Source organism: Nansenia antarctica (assembly GCF_963989245.1).
Source record: "Nansenia antarctica genome assembly, chromosome: 4".
NCBI lineage: Eukaryota > Metazoa > Chordata > Actinopteri > Argentiniformes > Microstomatidae > Nansenia > Nansenia antarctica.
Window position 1 is genome coordinate 21,285,243 of NC_137689.1, and position 22,192 is coordinate 21,307,434.

Consider the following 22,192-nt stretch of genomic DNA (forward strand, 5'->3'; position numbering starts at 1 on the left):
CTAGATGAGACATAGATCCTCTTCATCATACACTAGCATCATACATATGGATGAATCACAGGTAAATGCACTGACTTATATAGCACCTTATAACAAAGCGCTTTCCAAAGGCCTCTCATTCACACATCAATTTTCTTTCTTTTTTTAGTCTTATTTTATTTTATTAATACAGTGGATTGTTCTCCATGCTTCTCTGACTCAGAATATACGATTTTCATTGACTTGTCACGCTGGGTTTAAAAGCTACTGAAAAAGGCCCTGTGGAGACCTGTGAAAAACGAATATCTGATATAAAACTAACTTTACAAAGGTAGAACTTGGCTACAATTCAAGGCTGAATTGGACAGAGGCTGAATTGGATGTAGTTTAGTGGGAGAATAACATGAGGTCTCAGAGTTGGGTAAGTCAGGCCCATACTGGTGAAGCAGATTGACTCAGAGCTCAGAGACATGGGGTCCAGCATCAATAACACAGAGAGCCGCACAGTAAACACTGACCGGCCTGCCTTTGTTAGGATTGACGCCTCCGCGCTCCACTGGATTGTGAAACAACGTTGCAGCCAAAGAAGGGAAATCAGGACCAGAATTCAATCTGCCACTCAGTGGAAAGCCTTTAAGGACAGACACAGAGACACGCAGCCACCCACAGGACTCACACCAGTCAGATTACTGCTAAATCTCCCTGGCTATGTGGGTAGCACGGCTGTGGTTAGGAATGAGGATTACAGATTGGGTGGATAAACAGGGGGATTCTTTTTCCCACATAGAAGGAGCAATGTTGAATGTCAACAACATGTCATCAATTACTTAATTACAGCTATGCACGCCTCAACTCTCCAACGCAAATATTGATGTGTGGTGAGGGCAATGTGGCAGCTTTTTGTTATTGTAGATGTTGTAATTGGAATGGCCCGAAGCTTTGTCTAGAAATTTCAATTATTTGTTTTCCCCTCTCCTCTCTTGGGAAAGATGGATGGATATGATCAAGGGATACAGTACACTTGATGAGGTGAGGATGCACAACTTCAGTGACGCACATGAAGTGAGCTCGAGAAAACGTCCTGCTGTTTTCAGTGATTCCCCCCCAGCTGTTTTCGACGATGATGAATTCAGCTGCAAACTACAGTCTCATTATAATTCCATCCAAACAGAACAGCTTACAATGTTACTGTAAACAAACAGCCGAATTTATTTACAATAAAACTAATGCAAAAAAATCATTCCATCACAAGTGGTCATTTGTTCAATCATGAAAATAAACAAACCTTTTTGAAAGCTATAATGAATCATACAAATGTTTATATATTAATGTGTATAAAGCCAACAATGCCTCTTCAGATGCGAACATACATACTTTTGCCGTTTATTTTTTAGCAAAACACTATTCAGAAGCATTGACATCCAAGTGCCCTGTGTTCCATATTAATAATCATATCTAATGCATAGAAAAGGGAGAAATGGGAGTAGATATGCAGTGATAATGCTGCCTCTGAGAAGATATGCAAATAGCCAGTCCCACACACTTTAAACATATTTACTTTCATTGCACATTAACGTGCACGCACACACACACACACACACACACACACACACGCACACGCACACGCACACACACACACACTACCTTTCAACACACTAATCTACATAGACATACTTTGCATATTTATTATTGAAAATTCATAAGGTCACATCATTCTAAAGGATATCATTGTCATTCAATAAGGCCAAATACAAATTAATCCTGCATGTTTTCAATGTTGTTGAGGGATCACAGACGGATTCCACATTAGAAGTTCTGTTACATAGTGTGTGATTTGTTTCCCACCGGGAATTTGTCGAATATAAAACCAAAAATTATTTTCCTATCCAGTGCATATGCGTTTTGATTGTTAAAGAAACAAGAGACAGATCCCTGGGAAGCCCCATTATACCCGATAGTAAATATATTCCCTTTTAAAACGACACAAGAGAACAAAAAGAGGACACAAAACACAAGGCTGAGCCTCCAACGACCCAGACGGAAATCACTCCAGCATGAACAACTGGATGGACATTTAGCAGAGCAGATACAAGGCTTGTGATATATAACACCCTATCCCCGACTCACAGCAGATTCACCCTCACCTTCTTACCAGGTGCAGTGCCTTAAAAAAAAACATCAAAAAGAGAAACAAAACAGACTCAAAAAGAAATATAAATACTTTAGTGTCTTTTTTCCTCAGGTTACGGGTAATTATTCCTTTGCAGCACAATAGCAGAGCAAGTCCACACCGATGGAGAGGAGATGATATACTGCACAGTATCTAAGTGGTTATAGGACAATAGGACTGGGCCTGTTGTGAGGTTGGAGGGGCCAGAGTGGGTTAAGCCTCCCAGGCACCTGCCATCTGTATAAACCCCCAAAATCCTCAGCTCTCAAACAGCAGCGATGACGGGAGCTTAAGTTAGCCTATGACAAAGCAGCTCTCTTAAATACACCAGTGGTGATAAGCGCTATTGATATCTCTTAAAATATACCAGTGGTGCTAAGCTTTTACTGGTCTCTACTTATTTCACGTAAAAAAGCTGCAGAGTAGTGGGAGGCTGTGGTGCCAGAGATACAAATCATGGGAATTCATGACGTCAATGAGCCCACCACCAAACGACAAGGACACTCTGGATGCTTTAAAGCTTGAAATATTAGCAAACACGTTTTTTTTCTTTTTCTTTTACTGTACTATTATACGTTCCATTTTGTCCAAATGACAGTGGCGGTTTGATTGGAACCGTGGAAAGCTGACCAGTGCACTCGGAGCCTTCCCTGACCTTCCCTGCCCTTGTGCTAGCTTGCTTGCTTGCGCAGCGTAGCTTGCTGATGTCCAGATGAGGTGGAGTGGGGGATGGTGAGAGATGTGTGTGTGTCAGTCTCCAGGGTGTGGGTGAGGGTGGGGGTGGGGGTGGTGAGAGACATGGCAGGAGTCTCGGTTATGCTGTCGTCTCTGCCAGCCTCCCTTCACTGTCACTCTCCTTCAGGGATTGTCTGCTGGAGGCTCTATCCTCCTCGTCTTCACTGAATTGTCTCCGGTACAGAGGTGGGCTGTGGGGAGGAGAAGAAGAAACATAGGATTAATATCAACTATATCTTAAAGAATATATGTGCTGAACCCTGCCTGAACCCTGCCTGAAGCCATACAGCAGAGTGTGAGGGTTGACCGGGATCACAGATCACAGATCACACACCCTTGGGCTTTTGGTCACCCCCTCCTCCAGCTCTCTTGAGGGGTCAAAGGCAGAGAGCTTTCAGCTGTACAGTGAGAGGGCAGCACAATGACCCTCTCCTCTCAATGATCCATACCGGTGCAGAGGTCATGCAAGGATGCTAAAGGCTAACTAAATCAAAACACTCGTCACTGTATCCACACAACACCGGTTTCATGCATATAACAGAAAGTGTGCTTAAGGTCAGAATGTATAGGAGACTACACTTGGTTGTTTTATTTATATCCATTGTCTATGTTGGATGTTGAGAGTAAAAGTTCAGTGTGAGCATGGTCAAGGTTTGGGGGTTCCAAACCCTGCTTCAGGGCAAAAAGAAATGGAAAACAATTCCTTTGGAATCTTATACATACTAGTGGTCAATGGGGAATGCAACATCTTAGAAAATATTCATACTAATTGCACACTGATTTAGAATGGGATCAATGTCAAAAACTGTTGCTGTTAAAATACAGAGACCTTATGTTAATTTAGTCCTAAATCAAACACCATTAACCTCACAGGAAATACAAGTATACTGTACGCAGCAATCAGGGTCCATGTACAATTATGTGTAGTAATGTCGTGTAGAGGCCCGGAGGAATTACATGTACAGTGACCATGGTTGATTGATAGTAGTGTAGCAAGGGTTGTTTTGTGGTCATAAATCACACGGGCACGTCAAAGGCCATTAATATGCAATAACAACAACAACAACAACAACATGCATTTAGTTTCCTCACTCTGCTGTTAAGGGCAACATCTTCATTTACATGCAAAGCAAAGGAATTTGGCCTGTTTGATATGCTTAGAGCACTGGCAACCTTGCGGCACAAAGACTGCTTTCATCAAGAGTCATCAATACTCTTCAAAAAGAAGGCAAAAGCCAAATCAGATAATATTTCACATCAATGTGACTAAACTGTATCCAGAATGGATGAGATTAACATAATAGTCGTGCCGGACGCATGTTATCTAATTACATGATCAGACAGCTTTTCGCGTGTTAATGATGATATACTGTTAATTCACTCCCAGGCGTAGTTTTAGGTCAGAGGCCCACTCCATGCTTTCACTCCAGTCCCAGACATCACCTACTGCCAGGGAGCTTTAATCACTATCAGGTTTGTAGCGGTACTTCATCATCAGGTCGTCCACCTTCTTCTTCTGTTTCTTCTCATCTTTCTTGCTGAGAGGCCTCTTCGGCGCCCCCTCTTCCTCTGAGCCCGAGGCTGGGCGGGCCGGGCCTCTCTTCACACTGCTAGAGCTGCGGTAGGAGACTGTGGAGCCCGTGGTGGAGGAGGAGGAGGAGGAAGAGGAAGAGGAGGAAGAGGAGGACTCAGACTCACTCTCCTTCTTCTTTGAGCCCTTTTTGGACTTGTCCTTTTTGGACTTGTCTTTCTTCCGAGAGCTCCTCCTGCTGCTGCGATGGTCGTCCGAGGAGGAGCTCTCAGACTCAGAGCTGCTCTTCTTCTTGGCCTTGTGGCTGCGGGAGCTCCTGCTGCTGTGGGTGCTGAAGCTGCTGGACGGCCGCGTGTAGTCCACCGTTGAGCCAGACGCGGAGCGTCGCAGACTGGATGCGCTACGGCCCAGACCCTCATCATCCCCCTTGGTGCTGCGCACACTCTTCCTGTCGTCCTCATCCTCCCAGGCCCCTACCCCTCCCTTCTTCTTCTCCTCCTCCTCCTCCTCCTTCTCCTCTTCTTCCTCCTCACCGTCAGACTCGTCCAATTTGCTGCGTTTGAACTTGATGGGCTTGAAGCTCAGCACCTCGTTGATGGCGGCCTCCAGGTCCGGGTCCAGGTAGTTCCGGTGGGTGACGGACTTGGTGTCCGAGGTGTCTGGGGGGTTGTCGTCTGAAGTGCGAGGCTGACCGGGGTTTGAGAAGCTACGGCTTAGGGAGCGAGGGCTGTAGGCCGACTTGCTCTCACTGAAGGCCACACTCAGAGCGTCGTCGTCGTCATCGTCATCATCCACACGCAGGCCAAACTCGCTGAGGCGGCTGCTGCGGGCCGCAGAATACGTGCTCACGCCGCTGGGGCTTCGCCCCCCCCGCCGGCTCACATTGGGGCTGAGCGAGAGCCCCGAGCGAGACTCACTGCGCCCGTCGTCCTTCCAGGAAGAGCTGCGGCGCAGGCTGCGGGGGCTGGTGCGGCTCACGCTGCTGATGGTGGACTGGTTGTCGTCGTCCATATCCAGGGCGGCTCTGCGGGTGGACATCCTGCTGGGGGCCAGGGAGGACACCACAGAGTCCTTGTCAGGGCTGCTGCGGGCGGCCCAGCGGCTCGCCAGGCCCTTCCTGGCCCTGCTGGTGGCCTCAGAGTAGGCCTGGGAGATGACGGAGCCCCGGTCGTCCAGGTCGTCCCCGGCCTGGGACTTCTTCCAGGAGCTGACGGACATGTTGTCGTCCTCTTTGTCCGTGGACTTGGACTTGGCCTTGCGCAGAGACGAGCGGTCCGGGGTGTCCGACGTGTCCTTCAGCGAGCTGAAGAGGAAGCTCTCGTCCCCCGTGCCTCCTATGGAGTCTTTCAGGTTGGAGCGCTTCCTGTAGCTAAGGGAACTCATGACAGACACTGGTCGGCTCTGTTCTACCTCTTTGCAACCTTCTTTCGTCTCCTTACCCTCTTTCCCCTCCTTGGCGTCTACATTGGCAGCATATCTGAGGGGTCACAGAGGGGGTGAAGGAATACAGACACCACGGAAACAATCAACATAGAGACATGAGAGAAACAGACAAGAGAGAGAGGAGATAAGGATTCACAAACTTGAGAGGATAATCATGGATCAACTTCAAATAAAATGTTCAGAGAGCATGCAAAACCCAAGGGGTGTAATGAATTTGATTGAATTCAGAATGAGGAATGCTTGAGCTTTCTGATTTCTGTGCCATTATTCCCCAATATTCATTCATATTGCACTTTACAAATACAGTACATGTGTGGTAACACTGTAACAATAAACCACTCCATTACTATGCAATTACGAATATACAGTACCAGTGAAAAGTTTGGACACACTTCCCCAATTGAATTGAATGGGAAAGTGTCCAATCTTTTGACTGGTAACTGTACACAAGTGCATATTAATTCATGCTGTCAATCGATTAAACTCGAACTAACTTAAAAAGTTAATCACAATAGAAATTCCGCAATTAATCAGATTATTACATTTTAAATACTAGTATTTACTTAGTGGGGAAGATAAAACTAAAATATGTGTGGTGTTGGAATAAAGAAATGCATGACAAACTGGTTAGAGGAATCAGAGAGTTTTTTACTTTATTATAACAGCTTAGTTTTGATGACTTCTGATTAAATTAATATATAATTATAATTATAATATGCTGGCAACAGACAAGCTAGTCCGAAATTGTCAGAATCAATGTCAGAAAGTAAGTGAGTGTTTTTTTCATACAAAATAGTGTATATTTATTTCAGATACTGTAGTGGAAGATATCCTCATTTGCAGTGCCACCATCTTGTTGTGACATTTTGTTTATCTCGCCCCTTCTTCACTTTGATTGGTCCAAAGTCACAAATGTAACCAACGACTGTCATCACTATTACAACCCAGTATACAAATCAGTCTGTCTTGAAACCCCTCTACAGTGTTATCTGCGTGTGCCACTGTTACGTACCGTGTTGGTTTTACGTTTCATTGATGTTGAAGTAGGCCTACTGGTTGGTTTTGTGTGTTGTGTTTTTGTCTCCCCCTGTTGTTGTCATTCTCCTAAATTTCCAGTCCCATCATTCCACACCAGTAATCAACCCGTTCCCAACCCGTTCTGTGTTCTCTCTCTCTCTCTCTCTCTCTCTCTCTCTCTCTCTCTCTCTCTCCTCTCTCTCTCTCTCTCTCTCTCTCTCTCTCTCTCTCTCTCTCTCTCTCTCTCTCTCTCTCTCTCTCTCTCTCTCTCTCTCTCCCTGTCTCTCTCCCTGTCTCTCTCTCTCTCTCTCTCTCTCTCTCTCTCTCTCTCTCTCCTGTTTGAGCTGTGGCAGGGCTCTGGTGGGTAGAGCACATTACTTTGTTTTTCTTCTTTGGTTTGTTAACTTAGATGTTTATATATGTGAAAGCTTTCACTTATTTTATCATTTAAAATAATTAAAAATATTACTTTTTGTACATTATGATTTGATAGTACTTTAAGTTGTATTCTGTTTGTTAACTATTTATGTTTATTTGTGCACACGGGGGTAGATGACTGGTTGAGATACCCTGGGTTTACATCTTGCACACACGTAGGATTTACCTGCTGTCTAGAACCCTAGTTTAGAGTGAGCACCACCACTGTACTTTGAGGTGCCTAGCACCTGTAAAGGGGGGGTGGGATTATTATTTCAGATTATTACTTTTATTTGGTGCCACTGTTAGTCCTCTCTGTTGTCTGTGTTGCTTTATCAATAAATATTAATGTATTGCATTTTTGGGTTTCCTGGTTTTTGTGTGACTGCACCCTCACTTGTCCAATCAGTTGCTTTATGTTCCACCCTGCTACCCCGAGTCACCAGGGGGACGTAACAGCCACGCATGTCAGTAGAACTGGGTAATTATAATTCATTTGCGTTCATTTTTAACGCGTTGCGGTTTCCAGATGAATAGCGAGCGTTAACACAATGTTGTAATACAATGTTGTTACTAGAGTAACTACAAGACAGGCATGGTGGCAACTTAATGTTGTGTGACCAAAGTCCCTTTGCCCTCTGGAGCGGGCTTGTAATAAAGAAAGTTAACTTGTGAGTCATCTAAACTGGCAGTGCTGGAGCTGGTCAAAGACACTAGGCATGTTCAGGGTAACCTGCGCTCGCTGCCAGTGAGGGATACATTCATCTCAGGCAGGCAGAGGGGCCATTTAGCAGGCGTGCCAGCTGGCCACAGGCCACTTCAATAAATCTGACAGCACCCGCTTCCCTCTGCCGCCTGCTGTCATTAGAGGGATGACAGGGAGGGAGGGAACCAGAGAGAGAGAGAGAGATGGCACCTAATCTTATGAAATACTCACCCTTCCATTCTATTCTGCCTCAGGTAATCCTGGGCTCTTTAGCGCTTTATAGGTTTGGGAATGAGGAGGTTGGCTCTATGATTCTGCACAGCGACAGGGTGGGGGAGTGGGGAATGTGTGTGTGTGTGTGTGTGTGTGGGGGGGTGTATGATAATGAGGAGCCTGAATGGCTGACAGACACAACTGACCTGGAGCTCTTCAGACTGCCCTCCTCTGACAGGGTCTTGGTGGAGCCCTTATTCTTAGATAGCCAGGACTTAACCCCGTCCACGCGGTCCTCCACCTCTGAGTCTGTGTCCGAGCCGTCCCCACTGTGAAGAAACAGAAAGGAGGCGGTGTTGTTATGTTTGTGTTGAGCTGTTAAAACTGTTATGTGTGAGTTTGTGATGATCCGTGACAAGGGACTACAGTTTGGATAGGGAGAACAACACAGGGAGATGAACCACACACAAACATGAATCAAATGTTTTGAATGTCATAACAGCTTTCTGTTGCGGGTTAGTCAGAGAGCAGCTGGGTCTCATTCAAAGTGACAATACCCTGGGGTGGGAGCCATGCAAAGGGGATCGAAACAAGCTTTAGGGAGACAACAACAGCCTGTTCAATTACAGCACCAGTTGAGACATACTGTAGTTCAGTAGTCAAAACGTTGTTTTGGACAGATCCCCATTTCCCCCATCACACCTACATTCTCACTGTCTTGATTGAAATTGGGTTACTTCCAAAAGTTGTGAAACAAAAAACTACTTCCGAAAGTTGTAAAAAACAAAGCGAGGCTCATTTGAACGAGATTAAACAGCTATTAGGTAACGGACACATTCCACACATCTGAATATGTACAATACTTGAGTGCTCTCCGCTTCATTGTTAAATGTTTAATCTCTTATGATGGGGGTGGGTGAGGGGGTGGTTGTTCGAAAAGAGCCGTGGCTCTGAGCGGAATGCAAATGGGGCTCTTGAAGGCGTAATTAACTTTGTTGGCTATACCCGGGCCGTTAGGGCCTCCGTGGCGCGTGGCCTGTTGATGTAGACTGTTATTGGGGCTGAGCCGATGAGTCGGCCCTCTAGCCCCGGCCTTGACAATAACAAGCAGTAAACAGAGACAGAGGGAGCCCGAGGAGAAAGTATATTAGATCACGTCGGGAAAAGGTCGACGGATTTCAATCCTGATTCATCCAGTTTTTTTTCTTCTCCCAGAGGTGAACTCTCTGAATTATGCATCAGTTTTTCTGAGGCAGTGGGTAGGAGGGGAGGGGACACCCGCTGGGTCTAAACTCTCATATTATGGACAAAATGTGTCGGAGAACAATTAAGAAAAGCAATATGATAGATAAAGCGGTTAGCACTGTACATGACAGCTCTGAACCAGTGGGTAATAGCATGGTATGTATGGTCGTTACCGTGATATTTACGGCAATTACCTAAAACAAGAAAGACAATGAGCTTGTTCTTATTTTTTCGAGCCTTGTACCACTGCAAGAACTAAGGCCACCATAACCTCAGAACTAAGACCGTGGTCTGTTACCCACAAACAGAGACGGTAATAATAATAATAATAGCTTTAATTTATATAGCGCCTTTCAAAAACCCAAGGACGCTTTACAAGGGAATGAAACGGACAGACAAAACAGAAAACAACAAAACAAAAACTGAAACAATGACTAGGGGCCAAAGGCCTTGGAGAACAGATGAGTTTTGAGGGCTAGTTTGAAGGAGTCCAGGGTGGGGGCGTTGCGGATCGCTATGGGGAGGGAGTTCCAGAGGGTGGGAGTAGGTAGAGGTTGTATCAAAGTTAGAAAATGCTATATTACCTGTTTCAGGTTATTATTATTATTATTATTATTATTATTATTATTATTTGTTTCAGGTTATTATTATTATTATTATTATTATTATTATTATATTACCTGTTTCACATGGGGGGGGGAATATTGAGAGCCCTCTAAGGTGCCCCTTCATGCAACAAATGATGATATGCCCTCTAGAGCAAGAACATTTTTGTTACATGTCTTAATGAGTGCCCTTCTAGTGGAGAAAATGTGATGCACTGCCCTATAAGGTCTAAACTCCTTCCAAAGGAAAAGGGTGCCATTATGAAGTGCTCTCTATGCCGCCCCTACATGACAGTGTCCCAAAGGGTGCCCTTTCCAGTAGAGGTAAATGGAATGTAGGATACTTCTAGTGACAAACCATGATGAAGTGGCCAATTAGGTGCTCCTCTAATGGAGACGTGCCCTCCAGTGGATCAAATGATATGCAGTAACTATGCTATAAAGGGTGTCCCGACATGCCTGAGAAAAGTTTCTTAATGGATGCCCCTCTAGTGGAGAAAATGTGATGTGGTGCCATATACTGTAGGTTCCCTTACAATGGGATAACTGTGAGGTTCCCTACAGGTGCCTTTCTGATGAAAACAAAACTCATTAAGCAGCCTCTTAGATGCCCTTCTATAAGAAAATACAATGAAGAGAAAAAAATCCCAGTGAAGAAAATAAGATGCAGTTCCCGACAGTCTCCCCTACTGTATAACGTGACCTCTAGGGCAGGCTTTAAATTGGGGGCCATTAAGACAGTCTAGCCAAAGATTTAGATAAGATTTTGAATTACCTCTCAAACCCTTCTTACATTCAAATATTTTCTGATCTTTTTTAAGAGGCCGATAAGTTAGGCTAATATCTTGCCAGCATTTTGATGTAATCTCATCTGCACTGTCCCTGTTTTTTGTTTTTCAAGGTACCCTTTAGGTTAGGTTAGATTATGTTAGGTTAACTGTATTTGATAGTAAAAGACAACGTAAATTGTTGCCAACTGATCTCCATTGTTAAATTCTAATTTAAAATACTCATTCCCATTGTTAAAAATGTACATCTATTCCATTCATTTAAGTTTTCTGTTTTCAGCATAGATTTTGAATTTATTCTATGCATGGAGATTGCCACACATCTTCAATGAGACTGCCATCACATCTGATTCATTTCAGAAAACAGACCGTGATTTGTCAGCATCATACACCCTTGTGGAAGAGTGAAAGAAACGAGGAAGGATGAAGAGTTCACAGTGCTTTTTTCAAAACCAAAAGGGCAAGCAGAGGCAGCAGGTATGATGTTTCAGATGAAATATGGACAAGCCAGACACAGGAAGGTATCTCAAAGGTACAAGTATAGCTCCCAATCTGCTACCGAGAACTACCAAGCCCAAGACTTGGAGAAGCACTACCGGGGGAAAGGTGTTCTTTAGCTTTCTTGACATACTCTCACACTCTCACACCAACTGGGTCTATCCCATCAGGTCTTCACCGCCTTACCATCTCAAGTCACTGGAAGGGCATGACGGATGACAGGGCTGACCTAGCTGTCAGAGATGTGTGCCAGTTTGATGATGTGGAGGAAGAAAACGTTGTCACCGAACTCATAATTATGCTCCCCCATCCAGCAACATCAAAGCTGTGCTGAGGTGCCTTAAGGACAACAATAGGGAATCAGTTTTCCCTAATCTGACTATGCTCCTCAAAACATCATATATTATACATATTATACTACTATCCCAGTGACAACTGCTTAAGTAGAGCGATCGTTCTCTGAACTGAAGCTGATCAAAACCCAGCTCAGAAACCACTGTGGGGAAAGAGGGCTCTCCCATCTTCTGCTGCTGTCAATAGGCTATATGCACACTCTCTTCCTCATTCCGACTCTGCCATGTACTTTATTTCCGGTGTCACCCCCCCACCGGCGCGCGTATTTAAAAACCATGGCTGCGTTTTTTTTTCTTTCTCTCTCCATAATGAGGTCAATGACATAAATAAACACATGGCCAAAAGATGCTGATGATTCCACCACCCACCATCTCCCTTCCCTGACTACTAAACTCCCAAATCATAGCTTTTCCATGGACATTATCATGTGTGTGTGTGTGTGTGTGTGTGTGTGTGTGTGTGTGTGTGTGTGTGTGTGTGTGTGTGTGTGTGTGTGTGTGTGTGTGTGAGAGAGAGAGAGTGAGTGTGTGTGAGTGTGTGTGTGGAACAAATATTAATATTTCCTTCTGTGTTGTACTTGTTTGTGAAATAAACATTGTAAAGCAGCCAGCACCAGGGGGGGATTGAGATATTTTGGCTTCACTTTAGCGGAGCTGGCATTTTGTCCATCAAAATACTGTAATTACCTACAAATAAATTACCATTTAGCAGACACTTACACATTCTCCCTGGAGTCATTTCTCAAGGGAGTTTCAGGCAGGATTCGAACTCATGACCTTCCGATCACCAGTCCAACTCACTATCCACTAGTCCAGACCACCACCATCAATCAAGCAAAATGTCACTCTTAAAGATCCTGAAGCGTAAAATTGATGTGGAAAATCCTATCTTGGATAGACTGACAAGTACGCATTCATCTTTCTATTTTCAGTAACGCTAAACCTGTATGCCTCTTCTGGAATGAAATGGTAGCTGTTGCAAAAGAACCAGCAAAGCAAGGTTGGTTGCAGCTTTGTGAATGAGGTAGGTCTGACTCCTCCTGCTTCGGGTTGTGTTGGCTACTCGCCAATAATAAGCTGACAGATGAATTTATAACATCCTTAGAACCTGTGGGTTGAATGCATGTATTGAGTAAGGGAGGCCAATTGGTTTAGGGGTCGTTTCAATATTGAAACCAAAAAAATGCTAGATATTCAATATACCGGAACGCATTTAAACAGCAATGGGGGACAGCAATAGCTCACTCCATGCTAACCCCAAAAGAGAGTTAACTCCCTTAGCAGAGCTGCTAATGGGCCTTAAACAGGTATGTTACAATATTCTTGGGAAGCTTTGGCGGGCCAGATGTGGCCCGCGGGCCACCTATTGGTGATCCATGTTGTAAAGGTTTAGAGTTACCTGTGTGGTTTTATCATAGATGTGTGGTTATACTTTTAATGTGGATCGCCTAATAGGTGTACAGAGGCGTCATTATCTGTATCTGTATGTGTTCAACCAACAAAATGATCTGTCTCTGTATCCGGATAGAAGACCTGAGGTGGGTGTGGTTTATACCGGAAGTCATGTTAAATCAGGCATCAAATAGAGTCCATTGCCAGCTTCACAAATCACTTGTTGCTGTCACTTGAAATTGTTGTTGCGAAATACATGTACGGTGAGGTAAGGAGTTAGTGGACGCAAGTTGAATACGATTTTACTGACTAAAACATAAATGTTTTCACTATTTCGACTGGGTGTGGAGGAAATTAACACCTACAGTACATCTAAAAACGACAGGTTCTAAGCTTCATTTCTATATAGAGGTTGCGGGGGTTTGAAAGAAATCCAGCTGCCACACCAGGCTTTTGTCTCAGTAGCTCACGCATGACGCCTCCACGATGCCAAACTCTTACATCCAGCTCTCAGCGCGCTGCCTGCTTTGCGCAGTGGGGGCGACTACAGAATATAGCAACCACTTTTTAATAACGTGTAGTGAAATGAAACTACTAATTAATTAAATCAAAGTGCTATGTTACCAACAGAATGGGCATTCTTTATCTTGTGGCCATCCATAATGATATGAATAGATTTGAAGAAACACACTGGCGGCTGACACACAGACATGTCAATCATGCCTTTTTTTCAGAATAATAACAAGCAAGTTCGGGGAGAAGAATCTGTTTCCATCGCATTAAGTGTGATTTCCCGAATAACATTCGGATTCAAGTACATCCTTACTAATAACATAATGTTAATCGTAATCAAGGATGAAGACAATTTCATCATACATGACGCATCATAGCTTTTCGCGCGCTGGTGGGGCCCAATGTCCTGCAGTAGGTGCCGTTTTAATTTTTGCACCCTCGGCCTTCATCAACAGCCTTTTGTCCGTCATTGCTATTACCCATATATTCCATTGTGTTCTACCCTTGTATCCCAAGACCTTGCTTACCATGGTTAGACCATCAGTCAGTGGTAATACAGTCACAATTACTACTACTACTACTACTACTACTTGATACTTTCAACTAAGGCTAATGTTTGCTAATTGCTAATGAACTTCACAAAATTATAATAAAACGTGACAAAACTACAGTGTCTTAACTTAAAGGGTCAATCTGAGATTCAAACGACAACAAAGCAGTCTCCCCCTTATTCTGCCCTTATATGGTAAACAGCTGAGGGACTGGGCTGGTGAAATGTAATGACCATCCATGAGATCAAAATGATAGTTTTAACCATAAAACAAGCTTATTATTATTTATTATTTCTGGTTATGATGGGGTATGTTAAACTAAGCTCATTCGGCATTTCTAAGTTACATTATTCAAGAATCAATGGTAATAAAGTATTATTAGTCCTTGGTGAATGTAAATGGTAAATGTTTTTAGTTTTTTTTATCACAGTTGTTCAGTGACTTGGCTCTTCTATTGAAAAAATCAATTGCACAGCCCCTGACAGGAAGTGACCTGAGAGTGAAGGTCATGTAAACTTTACATTAACTGCATGGAAATCATCCTTAAAAATGCAAATCATCATCAGGCCCATTGAGTAGCTTAAAACCATGTTACATTCAGTGGATTACATTCATGCATACCGATACTTCTGTCGTTAACCTACACACTAACAATGACCATGGTCTTAGTTGTGAGGTGAAGACGGGGTACAAGACTAGAAGCGAATGGAAACAGGTAATATAGCATTGTCTAACTCTGATATCACCTTATTTCATAGTACTGTAGCTAGCTTCTCTGTTCAAGCAAAATAATTACATTGAAACGACGGTCATCTCCCAGCTCCCTCCTTTCTTTCTGCATGGGCAGAGCCACATGTCTCTCTACCTGGGGCATAGGGAGGAGCTACTGTAGCTAGAGACATTAAAAGGTGAGCTTTAGGAGACCTATCTCTGGTCATCACATGAGTGGACATTCATTCTGTGTTTCTAAAACTCAATGTATTGAACAAAGCTTCCTGGGAAAGAGAGGACCGGCCCCCATGTAGCCTGAAGTCTCTCCCACACACGTACGCACGCACACCTGCACTAGACAAGAACAAGAGAAGCAGCTGTGGAACAGAGGCGGCTTGTAATCGAGTGCTTTGGAAACGGTGTCACACACAATTTATGTCCTTGCCCTCACACCACTGGCTAAGCAGTGCCGAGGCTCCGGGGAGCAAACAAGCATAGAGAATTTAGAGCTGGATATTAATCGCTTCTGACAATTGGCCTCCACCGGTTGTAGATCTCTGTTCCACAAACTTCTATTCATCATCAAGCTCCTATGGATTGTCCCTGTCTGGTCTCAGAATCTGGTGTTATAGTCACCCTGTGTGCATTGTGGACCGTGATTCAATAACAGGAACAGAACTGGTCGCTAGAACATAATGTGCTTCTCATGATGTTCAGTAGTTTCAGTTTTATTTGACCCTACCCTTGTCACTTTTTTATGAGAGCAATGACCACAAATAAAAGTCAAAAGGAAGTCCACACTCTGCAGAACATTGACTAGGAAATGGATTGTTTCATAATTGTTTATCGCACACCACCATTTCATGAAGATCAAATAAGAACACGGTTGCTCTTAAGTAACCATGGTGATTTGCTTCTCTTCCCTTCTCTTGAGCAGCGCAGAGTTAGAAACTCACAGGTTTGATGTGGATGTGAGGACGCTGCACTGTACGGATTCCCATGACTAAGTATAGCAGATGAATAATACAAAGTAATAGGAAATGATTTACAGAGCAGAGGTGTCTGCTTCCGTTGAAGAAGCAATTGAGGTTAATAATTCATGGAAGTCTGGAAGTCTGACAATTCATAGAAGTCTGACAAATCATGGAATTGGTCAGGAGGGAAAGCAGTAAATGCACTAAAGGAACAATCTCTCCTGCTCCGAAGGAAAAAAAGTCCCTTATTCCGGTTTTTTCCAAGCCAGTCTGAATAATGAGGTGCTACGCTGAATTTTAGAATTGATATAGGTTGATGGACATCAACATATTATTTTGATCTCTTAAGTGACTAAAAAAAGCACTTTGACTTGAGTAGATGAAGCTGAGCGTCGCTGACAGAGCAGCCCAGCCAAAGCCCATCTGGAGAACCAGAAACTCCACAGAGAGATGGGAAATGGACTGCGCTTACAGTATATAGCGGCTTATTCCAAAGCGCTTTACAATGGCCTCTCATTCACACACACATTCACATACCAATGGCGGCAAGCTACCATGCAAGGCTCCGGGCCCGCACATTGGGAGCAATTCGGGGTTCAATTTGCGATCATTAGACACCGGCTCTAAAAGCAACAAAACCTGATAACCATGAGTCTGACACATTCCTTTAAACTAAACATGACCGCCATGACGACCATGGAATGAGACAGGATTAGTCAAATGGTTAGGTTATGCAAATTCTCAAAATCATGTATGTAAAACGACATGCCACGTGACAGGATGCAGGATGCAAGGTGGAGGTCCAAGGTCTCGGTTCAGATGAGAGGATAATGTTATAACATGAGACAATGATGCAGTCATCTATTCTTTGCATTTGATCATATTCCATGGCGAACAGTTATTCAATGGAATCATTTAGTGCCATTGTTGTTGTTTTTCTACAGTAATGAGAACATGAGTAGGCCTAGATTGTAAGCTACTGTAATGTAGTTCCAGCCAAGTTCATTCAGTTCACAATCTCATCATAAAAAAACAACCAAAGCTCCTCCTGAATTATAGAACTGCATCATTCTCTCATGTGGGAGGATGGGTTGAGCAAACCAGCAAACCAACAATCACGAGGGAAAAGAAAGGATCCTTTTGTCCGCTCTCACGTTTTGTTCGTTCTTTTCTGATACTTTGTCACCATGTCTTGTAAACTGGGCGATGAGTGGGAGACCAAACAAAAGAGAAAGGAAGAAAAAACGAGAAGAAGAAGTTGTGAGACACACAGCTAACATATTGCGAAAAAGAAAAGCCAGGGGGAAGGGGGGGGGGGTTAATGTGCCTCAGGAAAGGCACAACACTGTAAGTAAAATGACCCTCAAACTACTGCTGCTGGAAATGAACATACTGTACAATGTTGAGCAGCGACTCGGAATACCAACTCATCCTGTTGCTGACCTTTCTCAAAAGGAGGAGGGGTAAAGAGGAGAAACCGTCCCTCTCTGCGGCCTTGTATTATTGCAATGTTTACTTCTGTGGGGGCTCAGAGGTAGAGTAACCCTGAACCTCCCCATAAAGAGGCCTCGGCAGACTCTCTAAACAGAGAAAAACCAACAACTAAAAAAACATAATGGCACAGGGGACAGGATTAAACCAGGACAGCGTTACACAAGCACCGTAACTGACTGAAACCTAGGCTGTGTTCTTTTGATAGCTTTGTTCTTGTTTCTTTTTTTATTTTATTGCAAACAACAGTACTGGACTTGTAAATGTTCAATTTTGTTCTGGGTGTTTCGATAGGGCAACTGACGTCCCATTGGTCTCCCTGCCTACCGCTTATTATGGTAAAGAATGTTCTAGAAAGGGCCCTGTACTGTACCTGTTGACGAGGTCATCGTTATCGTCGCTCTCCATCTCATCCTCGATGGCGGCCTGCAGGTCTCCGATCCTCTTGAAGGCCAGCTTGAGGTCCGCCTGCAGGCTCTGGTTGGCTGCTTCCAGGCTCTCGATGTCCATTTCCTGAAGGGTCATGTTGCAAAGTAAGACCACGATCATCCCCAAACCCTCTATTAAAAACAAGCAACACTTAAAGTGTTAAATATACTCAAATGACAAAATCACATCATTTGGGTTCCATACCCTGAAACGGAGTCTATAGACAAGGAATCCACATCAATCCACATGTGGTTCTGTGGTTATCGGGCCACTTTCACTAACCGCTAATTAATCGCGTTTGAAACCAAAATCCAATGGAAGTCAATTATCCCAAATGAGCAAGTTTGACAGGTCACGTGCTTGACTGTCATGCACCTTTTCCCCAGTCCTTCATGGCGGACTTCTCCGGTCCAGCCCCTGACTCACCAGTTCGTGTTTCTTGCGGCTCGCCTCACCCTCCTTCTTGGACAGTTCTGCCATCTCCTCTTTGATGTCCCTCGTCTGTCTCAGCATGCGTTTGTTCTGCTCCTTCTCGCGGTTCTCCCCGACGCCGCGGTGGTCTCTCTCCTCCGTCATCTTCTCCAGGTTCTCCTTCAGACGGCCCGTCAGGCTCTACGGGGGGGGGGAACGAGGGGGAACAAAGTCAGGGCCTGATGTCTGAGCATCAATCGCACTCCTGTTCAGGCTTTTTGAGGATATCAAAGTGTAATTAAGAGCTCAAGGCTTGCAGAACTCACTGCTGGTGAGGAGCCTACAGTGCCTGCCTTCAGTCAGTAGTCACCCCCCCCCCCCCCCCCCCCCCCCCGGACCTTTACACTTTTGGTTGTGTTACAAACCTGACTTCAAAATAGATTTTTTTTTGTTGGTCACTGCAGTTTCCACACCATCCCCCGTGTGAAGAATAGTGGTAGCTGTATCATGTTACGGGCATGCTTGTCACCGGCAACAACTGGGGAGTTTTTGTCAGGATGGACAGTAAATTATGAAATGTGCTGAGTTGGTAGTGACGAGGACAGCCTAATCCACACACTGGGTCATTAATTCCTATGCAGCTCAGAGAGCCCGAAGATATTCATTCTGAAATCACATGAACTATTATCCGTGCACTCAGATGGATTCATTTAAACTTTTTGCATTTTAGCTATCGTCATAGCAAAGGGGGTGAATACCTAATGATATTATGGGGTATTTTCTGTAGATAAGTAACAAATCCAAATCTATTAAATTATTTTCAAGTCAGGTTGTAACATAATTAAATGTGGAAAAAATCCAGGTGGGGTGAATACTTACTGAAGGCTGGTAGTTATTCATTATTGATTCCCTTCACAGCACAAAAGTAGCCTCGTAGCTTACCCTGTTTCACCCTCTCTCCTCTTTTCTCTCTCTCTCTCTCTCCCGCCCCCCCCCCCCCACGTTCTCCCTCACACTCTCTCCCTCCCACTCGCCTCCCTCACACTCTCTCCCTCCCACTCGCCTCCCTCCCTCACTCACTCTCTCCCCCCCCCACGTTCTCCCTCCCACTCTCTCCCTCCCACTCTCCCCCCTCCACGTTCTCCCTCCCACTCTCTCCCTCCCACTCGCCTCCCTCCCACTCCCTCCCTCCCACTCCCTCCCCCACTCACCTCCAGGCGTTTGATCTGGGTCCTCTCAAACTCCAGCTTGGTCTCCAGCTCACGGATCTTGGCCTCCTGTCGGCTGACCAGGGACTTCTCTACCATGGACTGCTCCTGGAACTCCAGTTGGCTCTGCAGGGACTGGAGCTAGAGGAGGGCCAGAGGCACAGTCACCCACTGAGCAGCACTGATCACTGGGGAACACTGGCACACCTCCTCTCCTCCAATCCATACTACATACATTCCAGCATTACTCAAAGTTACTAAAAGTGTAAACTGAAAAGTATCTATGCCAAAAAAAACTAAAAAAACTTTTATCTTTTCTCCTCAAGAGGTGTGTGAATAACAAGTTCCCCAGACTGGATTTTGGGTGGACCTCCAGCATTAATGTAGCTCATTATGCCTGGACTATCTAAGATGAATAGCCAATGAGACACAGATAACCCCTCTTGCCTCTTCTGGGTAGATGGAGAGGTAGTGAATGAGACTAAATAACGATCACCGCAGAGCTTTGTGGAGGAAAAAGATCAATGCTTTGCAAACTTGTTCAGAGACTTTTTTTTTTATAACTGATAAAAAAGGATGAAAGCTATACGTGGAATTAAAAGTACCCAATATGCACCGTGGCTCCTAATGAGGGGGCTTTGCATCGCAGACAAGAAGGATTTGGAGCTCTCCTTTCAAGTCATTACAAACACAGGCTTTGTCTCTCATAGGGGAATCAGCTAATCACTACAGGGTCTCAGGCTTTAGATGGCTATCAGTGGCTTTTGTGACAGATCTTTTTTAAAACCACCTGAAATCCCAGGCAGCAGCACAGCGTACAGGGGGGAGCTCTGAGCCCTAGCAGGTGCAGCTGTACTGTCAGTGTAGGACGCCGTGTGTGTGTGTCTGTGCTGAGGGCAAATCGTCCTCAGAAGGGCTGATGAATGTGATGAATGTGTGTGTGTGTGTGTGTGTGTGGGGGGGGGGGTTCATGGTACAGTACCTTGTCCTGGATCTCCTGCTTCTCCTTCATAGCCTCCTCCAGCTGGGCCTGCAGGTCACTGATCTGGCCCAGGTCCCTGGCAGACTAACAACCAACACATAGATACACATAGATCTTATAACACCCAGTGGACGTGTGTGGAAATGCTGTGTGTGCATGTGGCTGCATTAACGGATGTGTTTGTGTGTGTGTTCAGCAAACACCCCTGATGTTGTAATTGTCAATGAAAACCACAGAGAGGTGCTTATTTTAGAAGTTGGCTGCACCTTTGACCATAGCCTAGAGGAAGCCTTTTTAACCAAAATCTTAAAATACCAACAGCTGGAGCAGGCCATATCACAACTGGGCTACAGATGTCAACTTTTAGTTTTTATATTTGGCAGCCTGGGCCATGTTCATAAGTCTGTTGTTAGAGGCCTTCATATGGCTGGTCTTCCTAAGAGAAGGGCCAAACAGTTAGCAAAATACTGCTCAATATCCGCTATTATTGGTAGCCGCTCAATATGGAGAAGGCGGTGCTTCCTGTACCCATGAGCGGGATACTGTCTGTCTTTTAGTATTGATCAACCCACTGGTCTTGTGCGAATAACATCCTGTGTGTGGCAGAACTGGTTGTTGGCTCAGCATTACTGTAACAAATTGTTTCCAGGATGTCAAAATGCACTGTTAGTATTTATGTCCTTTAGAATTGTACTTTGTATGTGGACATAAATAAAGCATTTAAAATGTGTGTGTGTGTGTGTGCGTGCCTGTGTATCTGTGCATGTGCGTGAGTGTGTGTGTGGACAAGCATGTGTGAGTGTGTGTGTGTGTGTGTGAGTGTGAGTGTGTGTGTGAGTGTGTGCGTGCCTGTGTATGTGTGCATGTGTGCATGTGTGCGTGTGTGTGTGTGGGCGAGCATGTGTGAGTGTAAGTGTGTGTGTGTGTGTGTGTGCGCGCGCGCTCCCCTTGAACTAGGAGGGTAAACTACCCAATGCTTGACTGAGGCATTCTCAAAAACGCGTCATAGTCCTAATTCATTTTAATTAATATCATCTGCTCCGGAACAGATTGCATCTATCTCCCAAACAGTCGTGTCAAATAGCATTGCACGTATTTAGTGGCCATTATCTCGCACTCCGCCTACGCATATAGGAAAAACATTAACAGCTTTTTGAAAAGCGGTGTGGAATCTAGCGCCCACGTCGTGTCACACCATATACAGGGGAGAAAGAACACGATAATTAACCACATCCTGCCAATTCTGTGGGTCACGTCACATCAGCTGTAACTACTGAGCAGCCTGACTCGTTCTACAGTACAGGAATCATGACCCACTCGTACGTATAGGTCTGAGCTTTAGCTTTATTAATCATGTTGATTTGTGTGTGTGTGTGGGGAGGGGGGGGGGGGGCAGGGAGTGCGACATACACTGTTAGAGTCACAGAACAAAAGCTGTGTGGGTGGGCAGTGTTGTTACCTGGGAAACGGCAGCCTTGTGTTTCTTCATCAGCTCGTTCATGTCCTCCTGATCCTCTTCCATACGGGACTGAAGGTCGTTCTTCTCACGCTGCAGACGGCTCTGCTGCTCCTCCAACTGACCCAGACAAAGAGAACACACCATGAGAGAGAGAGGGAGGGAGGGAGGGAGGGAGGGAGAGAGAGAGGGAGAGGATGTGTGTGAGAGAGAGAGAGAGATAGAGAGACAGAGAGAGAGAGTGTGTGTGTGTGTGTGAGAGGCAGAGAAAGACAGAAAGAAAGAAACAACAGCGTGTAGCGAGCGAGAGAAAGAGAAAAGAGAGAGAGAGCGAGTGAGTGAGTGAGAGAGAGAGAGAAGGAAGGAAACTTTAC

At 44.7% G+C, this 22,192-nt stretch overlaps 1 protein-coding gene across 1 annotated transcript in view; it reads right to left on the minus strand.

Annotated features, from left to right (window-relative positions):
• Nucleotides 1–4,343: 4,343 nt before the first annotated feature.
• Nucleotides 4,344–22,192, minus strand: part of LOC308156859 (unconventional myosin-XVIIIa-like) — a gene marked incomplete at both ends in the record, with an annotated part of 81,831 nt that continues 63,982 nt past the window's right edge. Inside the window, 8 exons of the mRNA XM_080530306.1 lie at nucleotides 4,344–5,892; nucleotides 8,418–8,540; nucleotides 16,996–17,040; nucleotides 17,706–17,845; nucleotides 18,188–18,373; nucleotides 19,384–19,521; nucleotides 20,363–20,446; nucleotides 21,822–21,938. Coding sequence (XP_080386432.1) covers nucleotides 4,344–5,892; nucleotides 8,418–8,540; nucleotides 16,996–17,040; nucleotides 17,706–17,845; nucleotides 18,188–18,373; nucleotides 19,384–19,521; nucleotides 20,363–20,446; nucleotides 21,822–21,938 — 2,382 coding nt within the window. The remainder of the gene's footprint in view (nucleotides 5,893–8,417; nucleotides 8,541–16,995; nucleotides 17,041–17,705; nucleotides 17,846–18,187; nucleotides 18,374–19,383; nucleotides 19,522–20,362; nucleotides 20,447–21,821; nucleotides 21,939–22,192) is intronic.